This window comes from Setaria italica, chromosome II, assembly GCF_000263155.2.
Source record: "Setaria italica strain Yugu1 chromosome II, Setaria_italica_v2.0, whole genome shotgun sequence".
Classification (NCBI taxonomy): Eukaryota; Viridiplantae; Streptophyta; class Magnoliopsida; order Poales; family Poaceae; genus Setaria; species Setaria italica.
This window is the reverse complement of record NC_028451.1, coordinates 27,391,822-27,400,964: the sequence shown is the minus strand read 5'-3', so window position 1 is coordinate 27,400,964 and position 9,143 is coordinate 27,391,822. Positions and strand designations below refer to the sequence as shown.

Genomic DNA, 9,143 nt, shown 5'->3' with positions numbered 1-9,143 from the left:
GGATTTCTGACTTCTCTCATCCAACTTTATAGATTGGATTGTTATAATTCCAGTTCCGCCTCTACTACCACATCCAGGATTTCACAACGAGAACAAGATTATTGCAGTGTTCTAACACCTCCTTGAATTTGGTTCATATTTTTTTTTATGAAGTTCATAATTTGTTTTGGTGTCCCAATACTTTGATTCTTTAATAAGAGTGCATTCAGATGAGATGTATGCCACAAAGTTCAGTAGAGGCTCCATAACTCTAATGAGTTGATCAGTGCAACTATTAAATACAAAGGAGTGAGGTCAATCGTACTGCCAGATGAACTAAAGAGTTTGGCTATAAGTGAATATTGTCTTATGGTTGCCATGTTGATTACGTATAAGCCGTAGAGTACTGAAGGAAATGGAGCAGTTCTTGAAATGGAGCAGTTCTTTCACCATTTGTTATTTTGTAGTGGCGTAATTTCATTTTTCACAATTAATAACCCTAGACATAACTAGAAATCTCTTCTCATGGTGAGATGTATGCTAACACACATCATACTTGTGGAAAGCATGTTATGTTAGCAATTAGCATGCCCTAACTCAGGGTTATTATACTGAAATAATGGAGGCTAATGGTTGGAGCAGATGAAATGTATGCTAACACACAACGTACTTTCCACAACTCATGGTGGAAGGTATGCTGTGTGTTAGCATGCCCCAACTCGCCACTGGATTTGCCTTGTGGAAGTCCTCAAGAATTGGGTTTTTTGTTTCGGTAATTTTGGCATAATAAATTTTTAAACCATATGTTGTGCTTTTTGCTGCTCAGGGAAGAGATGGTCCTACAAATATCTGCTCGTCAGAACTATTAGTTTGTAGCTCTATGTCCTATCATGCATTAAATTACGTAGTCTTGACAATGGTTCCTTGTATACCATACCATAAAGGCTTAAATGAGTATAATCTAATAGATAGAATTTTTTTGAAATGATCCCATTGCAAATAACTTTTGGTTTCTTGGAAATTGATGTATATCGAATGAGACAACACCCATGGTCACCATTTTACTCCAATTTTGGATTTTTTTTTTCTAATCTGGGAGCGACCTTGAGATTCAACCATCATGTTCTTGTACATGTGTGGACTGCAGCTATTATTTGTGTAATACCTTTGCTACTGGCATTCTGATTTTTTTTCCCTTCGCACATGTGGTTGGAAGAAAGACACAGGAGTGTCTTACGGACCAGTAATTCATTGTGCATGAAGAAATATCATTTAACATTTCCTTGGTAAATGGCTACTGCCTCAATGGTTCTTTGCAGATTATTGTAAGCCATATTTCTGTTTTTCCCCCCTTTTTTTGGCTTGCATCTATTTTCTATGTCGATTTTCTTACCATGCTCTGATGTGCTGGGTGTGCCAAATTGCAGGTCATTTATTGCTGATAGGGCTTTGACTACTTTGTTCTGATGATGATACTCGTGATTTCATTTTTCATGACGACAATGGCTGCTGCTACAGGAGGCTACAGGATTATCGATTTAGATGTACCATTAATCCGTTATATGCATAATGGATAATAGGTTTTTATCTCTTTCTTTGTAAAACTCTTGCCAACGAGTGAATTCTTTAGTTCTTTTGGTCTTGTCTCACTCCCTGAAAGTAGCTTTGTGATCTCATATGTGTAGTGGAGCTCGTGCTCTCAGACGATCTCGTCGCGGAGGTGCGTTGTAGGGCCCGTTTCCTAGAGTCGTCGTCGCGCGGATCCGACTCTGGGCGCATGCCCAACCAACCCCCTTCTGTTGCTCGCGCTGCCGTACCGCCAAGCAAGGACTCGAAGATTCTCCTACTCAAGGCAATCACGCCTTCAGTTAAGATTGATTCCCTTGCTGAAGGACGACGTTCTATTTAGTGGCAATATGGTCTAAAAGTGTATATGTATCTATGTCGCTGCCCTGATGCTATAATTTGAACATGATGCTAGCTAGATTGAATGTGAGTATGCTACCTGATGATCCCTGGCCTAAATAGTTGTAAAAAAATATTGTAATCATGTTCAGATCTGCTATATCAAGAATCAACACAATAGTATACAGCAATCACATATATATATATATATATATATATATATATATAATTTGCAGATATATTTAATAATCCAGTGTACAAGTTGTCTGTCCACCTCACTGAATATCCACACCGATGGAGTGCGAAACCGATGGGTAATCCATTTAATCGGTTGCATCTTGTTCAGGTCCTGGCTGGCCTCCTCGCCTTGCCGTGTCGTTCAGCTCATTGCTCGTCCTCGGCGTCATGGGGTAAGGCACTGCGCGCTTCAGGAATATAGGGACATAAACCAATCGGACAGAGATTATGGCAGAAAATATACACCCTATGTGGAATCCCGTCCAAAAGTCTTCCTTTTGAAAACGGAAGGGAGAATATAATAATCTAACATGGCAAGCAAACAAACTGCCTCGATTTAAGTACCATTGCATTGCAGTAGACAATATGAGCTACACGGTTACTAAGAAATAACAACGCAGAGACCTGATGTGCAGGTTTTGAAATTACAAAGTAGTACAGGATCCTGAGTTGCCTCACTTTTCAATCCCAACAAAATCATTCAGACGGCACATGGTGATAAAGTTGAGTTATTCAGAACAATTGCTCGATGTAACCTCCGTCCACAGTCGACCTGAGATGAAACATGGCCTTGTGAGGGATCATGTCGAGTACCACTTTACCACTGGGGCGGACACCCATGTCCATCTCCACACCGGTCAAGATGGCAAAGTAGACGACAGTCTTCGCTCTCCAGCGAGTTCATGAAGAACCTTGCGATACAAAACCTGCCTGAGCCCAGGTTGACTAGTTGAACACCCACTTGATCTATATCTAGTCCTCGTTCTGCCCATTCCACCGGACGCTGGAACTCCTCCCAGCTGTGGCCAGCAGCTACCTGTGGCGGGGAGTGGGCGTCCATGGTGGAGAGGTCAGCAGCAGCCAAGTGCCGGCCATCGCTGGAGAGGCCGAACCAGAGCTTGAACTCGGGTACGTACTCGACCTTGCCATGGAAGGGCAGCATCCAGTTGCCGACCTTGTCCCACGTGTGGCTCACCGTGTCCAGGGTGTAGGTGCCTCTGCCGTCGACGGATACGCAGATGTGAGAGCCACCACCGACGACAGCATAGGAACGAATCTCGGGGTATTCATCCCGATGGATGGGCTCAAGGACGAAGGGCGGCCGCGGAAGGAGCTTGCAGTGCGAGGTCTTCCTGCCATTGCCGTAGAACAAGACCTCGAAATCAAACGTCTTTACCTCTCGGAGACACCTCACCATGAGGTATAGGCTTCCGGCACCACCTCCGCTAGGGACGAAGAGCGAGAAGCAACCAGGAAACTTAGGCTTGCGGAACTCGGGCATGACCACCACGTCGCGCGAGCTGGCGTCGTAGAGCAAGTTGCGCCCGGCCTGGTCCGTGGTGAGCACCTTCCGTTGCCCAAATGGGTAACAGGCTAAGTCGCACGGCCCGCCTGCACCTCTCAAGCTGTGGGCTCCGAACTTCAAGATCGGGTCGGGAAGCAGGATCTCCATCAAGCTGTGGGCTCCGAACTGCACGATCGAGTTAATGTTCGGGTCGGGATGCAGGATGCTCTCCATCGTCGTTGTTGGCCGCCGGGTTGGTGCTGGTGGTGGTGGCGGCGGCGTTGGATAAAAGAGTTCCAGGCGCTTCAGATCGATGCGGCGCAGCGATCTGGTGGCATGCTCGCGGTTTACCACGATCAGGTCCAGAAACCGCCGCGAGAGGCCCATGGTTGATCGGACGTCCAACTCCAAGTTCGATCTGACCTGACCTAATACAGGGGGCTGGAAAGGGGGGGACTTAGTAACAGAAGTATTCAGATCGACAGAAGCATTAGCTACGCCTTCGCTAGATCTAGAAGATATGAGGAATGAAGAAAGAGTACCTCCAGCAGGACAGAACGTAGCAAAGAGATCCCACTCCCAAATCCCAAATGGATGGATTGCGCAGCCCCTCCTGTGCGACCGACCTAACCAGGAGCCTGCTCCAGCCTTCAAAAGCAATAGAGGGCATCACTAATGCGTAACAAAAATCACGGAGAAGACAGATTAAACGAAACCAAAGGCGAAGGCTTTCGATCAAACAGGATGAAGGTGCAGAAGACGTACAAGCGGCGAAGCTGAGTAGCCCGGTCCGGGAGGGGAAGTGCCGATGTGCTGCTCCACCTGTGCCGGACCAGAATGGCGGCGGAGAGGGGAGGGGAGGGGAGGGGTTTAATGTAGAGGAACCTCATGCTCGTCTTCAAAGTGGGCCGTGGGCCTCTCCGAATGGGCCGAAGCCACAAAGCGCGCCGGCGTGAACGACTCAATGTCCAGCCCAAAGCTCGTCGATCTTCCAGGTGGAGTTGTGTGATTTTTTTTTCATCTTTTTATGAAACTATGCCGCATGTGTTTAAAAAAAACTATTTTTATATAAAATGGAGGAATATTAATGACCATATTAAAAATATATCCTAAGGAAAGACATTTCATATTTTACCCAACGCTCGGATCATTTTTCAATTCACAATATTTTATTTATCTTATAGGTTACTAGGATCGTGCCCGTGCGTTGCTACGGGCAACAAAATTTTTATATTGCAAAACATTGGATTCAACAGAATAATAAAAGTATAAAACATGTATAAATATGAAATAAGTGTATCATCCAAGATTGGATTCGTGAAATAAATATAAAATAGGTCATTCAAATGCCACCCCATCTATCCTATTTTTTTTGCATGTGATGCACCAAAGAAAATGTTTTTCAATGCCTGGTAGTCTTGTCCTCCAGGCATTCGCTTCGTGCGCTAGAAGATAGATGAAAAACACTTTGTTCCAATAGCATCAATTTCATCAATAAAATATGATGCAGAGGGCTTTCTCCTTGGCCAGCTGAAAAGCATCTCGAACAAGCTTGGCTCCATCACCGATGAACATCTGCAACAGTTCACAAAAATGTTATTATTTACTGGTGCTTGTTGTTTGGACCCAGTAACATTTCACACAACACGGTTAACCATTATGAGGCAACTAATGGATCCAAAACATATCCTGATCTAATGCAATACCTAAAAAGTCATCATTAGAACCAAAAACATTGCAAAGTTTGCAGTGGAAATCAAAGTCTCCACACAACAGAATTAAGTAAATAAGTTGTTTATTACTTTATCAGGACCAACTGTAACCCTTCCATCATGCAAAACGAAGTGTTAAAATGATTTGAGTAGAGAATCGATATGATATTTGAGTGCATTCAAATTTAAAATGCAAGATAATCTTGGAATTGCTGTCAACATCTCTTAACATAAAAGTACCTGAACAAGTTGCGGACCAGTCAGTTTTAGAAAGTACATTAAACTGACATGTCACTGGCAAACTCCCTCTTTTCGATATCAAACGCATCCATACCAACATACATGAAAAGGAAAATCTCAGCAATGAAGGACAAAGTTGCAAAGGCATGCCTGAGTAGATAAAAAAGTCCAAAGAAAAAATCAATTGATATCTTTTTATTTAACTTGCTATGAACATTACTGGTGGAATAAATTATGGAGTGAGTATGATTACTTGGTTGTCACTCTTGAGCTCTTTGTCATATAATGCCAAGTGTAGTGTGACATCACAATACCACAGAAAAACACAGTGAAAATGCCACTCAAGTCTAGCAACTGCCAAGACCAAAGAAACATGAAATTGATGAGTTAAGTATTTTTAAAAAATAAATGAAAAGTGTAAGACACGCACGAATAATCATTATATTACCTCGCCTAAGGTGTTAGAACCTCCTTGTATACAATATTCTTCGTATACGTGCCATCTACTGTTGGTACCCTTTTCTTCTTCTCTGAACTACCTTTTTGTTCATTGTTATTTTGATTACCCTGACCGTTCACTTTCTTATTAGCAGTTTTCTTTTCCTTCTTTTTAGTTTGTTCCTCGTCTGCCTCTACGTTAGGTGGGAGGGCGAGGATCTTGATATTTGTTCTTGCTGTGGCTCTAGACATAGCAACATACAACTGACCATGAGAGAACACAGGGGCGGGCAGGTACACACCCACATTTGGTATAGTTTGGCCCTGTGACTTGTTGACCGTCATGGCGAAGCTGAGCCTAATAGGGAACCGCTTCCTCTTAAATTGGAATGGGAACATCTCATCGTCAGAGGGGCACAACGGTATTCGAGGAAGGAAAACCCTCTTTCCAGCATGCTGTCCCAGCACAATTTCAGCATCGATTGAATTTTTTTGGAAGCCTCAAACCACCAACCTTGTACCATTGCACAGCCCATTCGCAGGGTCGATATTCCTAAGCAATATGATCGGGCAGCCGATCTTGAGCTTTAGCAAATGTGGAGGAAGCCCGTTGGGAGTCAATGTGTTAAGGAACTCCGACGGATAGTAGTTATGCGGATCATCAATCGCGGAGTCGAAACTATGGTACACCATCTCCCTACCCTGGAACATGCCGATCATCTTGATATTAATATTGTCCACCCAATCATTACGTGTGGATAGAATCGCTCTGGAGGTGATGTAGTCCTTGTTTGTCATGTTTGCATTGAGGTTTGGAAAGATGCATTCAATCAACCTGTCAAAATCTTTCTCAGAATCCCCAGAGTACGGGACACATATATCGTCAGGAAGACATACATCACCATCTCCGTTAACCTCCTCCGTGCCACCACCAATGCGCAATAGATATTCCGCAAACCACGGGTCACTCTGCGTCCTCATGTTGCGCATGAGCTTAAGGTGGTGCATGGATTCCCAAAGATACGACCTCCGTAGAGAAGCATCGACTATCTGAGCCCTGGATCCTTTCCGTACAACAGGGAGAACCTGTCTGAAATCCCCTCCAAAGACAACAGTCTTCCCACCAAACGGTAGATCCTGCCGGCCCATTATATCACGTAGGCTGTTGTCTAGGGCTTCCATAGCTTGCCTCTTTGCCATAGATGCCTCGTCCCAAATGATGAGAGATGCTTGCTACAGTAGCTTTGCAGTACCACTCTGTTTGGTAAAACTACAACAACCACCATCCTCAAGAGTAAGGAGTATCTTGAAACATGAGTGGGCCGTCCTCCCACTAGGCATTATAGACGCTGCGACACCAGATGTAGCTGTAGCAATGGCAAGCTTGTTTTGATTGCGAAGGGTTCCGAGAAGTGCCCTGTACAAAAATGTCTTTCCTGTGCCGCCAGGTCCATCTACAAAGAACAAACCACCTTGTTCAGTGTCCACTTTGGACATTATCTCTTCATAGGCAGCCCTCTGCTCCTCGTTTAGGGAATCAGATAGTCCCACATCTTCCGGATCCTGATCAATGCTTGCCTCCTCAAATATCTCATGAGGGATACCGCTAGCGTCGTCATATGCGTCGTCAATTCCTGGGAGAGGGAACGACCTTATGTCCTTCCCCATAGATTGCAACATATTCCTAATGTCAATCAAAACCATCTGTTCCACCAGACTCGGGTTTGGATTGTTGCGCCTGTAGTCTTCTAACATTGCATCAAGGTGTTTTGTCCACAACCCAAACACATCATTCGGCTCGCAGAATACCAATATTATCGCGAATAACCTACGCAATGAGGATGGCATATGGAACAAACTATTTTCAGTAAGACACTCATCAAGTGTATTATCTTCTTCGATTAGGCCTCGCCTCTCCGCAGCTTCACGAAATGAGGGCAGGAGCACACCGACAACAGTCCTTAGGTCCCTGTATGAAGTAGCCTCAACAACATGGTTCAGGAGAACCCGAAGAAAGTAGCGTTCCCCCTCAACCGGATGAGCGGATACGAGTCTCCCGACCTGGTATACGGCGTTTTTCCTTGGTTTCCAAAATTTACCATTAGACTCCCAAGTATAATGCTCCGGAAAGTCACGGTACAAGATTCCTCGAGCTTCCTCATGAAGCCTGTTGTAGTCAAAGTACACTGTCAGCATTGACTCGTCAGCACCTGGACCTTGACAACCCGTTCGATCTTGTCCCGCTTATGATATGTAACCATATGCATGTCGGGAAGATGAAGCTGCAACTGCTGCACTGGTGGATGGTTCTTGCTCAAGTCAAAGCCATATATCCTCCACATCGCTTCTGGAGGTGTCACCCACTGGGCCTCTCTGTACTATGTGATCTCATCAACGTTCCCCTTGTCATCTTTTTTCCAGCCTCCCTAACAGCCACAGATGCTCTGTCATGGCCCTTGTATATATGTATTTGAATAGGTATTTCACGGATTTAATGCTACTACATGCCTCAACATTGATGTGGCAATTGAAACTACGCAGCAGACATGGGTTGTATGGACGACCCACTGATTGTCCAGTACGTGACCTCTAATTATTTCCTTACAACCATCATCGCATCGCCGATAGATGGGGTACGAATCCTTACCTTGCGACGTTGAATCGCAGAATGGCCGCGGGTAACGGTTCTTGCATGAAGTACATCCCCTTGTGCATGGACATAATGAATTTAGCGTCCCGCATGGGCCATGCATCATATGCTTCATCACCATCCTGTAGAGGTCAGGGTACTTCTTCTTGTTTGGTAGCTCAGCAGAGATAAGCAGGTCATACTGTTCTGGACACGTGATCTTGTACTTCCTCTGCATTATTAGCAAAAAGTGTGCATGCGGCAAGCCCCTCTTCTGGAACTCCACGACATATACGAATGCACGGACCTTTCCAAGTATGTATTTTTCCATCAACATCTTCTTAAGCTCCTCCAACTTCGCCCTGAACACTCGAGATACAAGATCTGGATGGTCCTGTGGACTCTGACCAGGATAAAGCTCATTCTTGATCTCATCCCAATTAGGATTGCACGTCATTGTGAGGAAGATATCCAGTTTACCAAACTTTCGCACCAGAGTCATCGCATCCATGTACCGACGTCTCATATTACGAGGCCCTCCGATGAAAGTCGGCGATAGCACAGTACGCTTACCAACTTCATTAGCGTCTTCCACCCCCGTACGCCAGCTGTCAACCAAACCTTGGTACAGGTCAGCCCTAAGAATGTCATGATTGTTGCGGATGTAGTCTAGACGCGAGCTTTCGATCTTAACGTAGGTGTCGATGGCAAACTGCTG

At 44.8% G+C, this 9,143-nt stretch overlaps 1 protein-coding gene across 1 annotated transcript; it reads right to left on the bottom strand.

The window, feature by feature from the left end:
* Window positions 1-2,504: 2,504 nt before the first annotated feature.
* LOC101767261 lies at window positions 2,505-4,243 on the bottom strand. Its single transcript, XM_004956566.2, has 3 exons — window positions 4,172-4,243; window positions 3,949-4,054; window positions 2,505-3,847 (listed from the first exon to the last, which is right to left on the bottom strand). Exon 3 carries the CDS (start codon window positions 3,791-3,793, stop codon window positions 2,720-2,722), a length of 1,074 nt encoding a protein of 357 aa, XP_004956623.1. The 5' UTR covers window positions 3,794-3,847; window positions 3,949-4,054; window positions 4,172-4,243; the 3' UTR covers window positions 2,505-2,719.
* Between the last annotated feature and the right edge of the window lie 4,900 nt (window positions 4,244-9,143).

What these genes read in the sequence shown, in the direction of transcription:
- LOC101767261 (XM_004956566.2), bottom strand. Translation starts at nt 3,793, where the DNA reads ATGGGCCTCTCGCGGCGGTTTCTGGACCTGATCGTGGTAAACCGCGAG.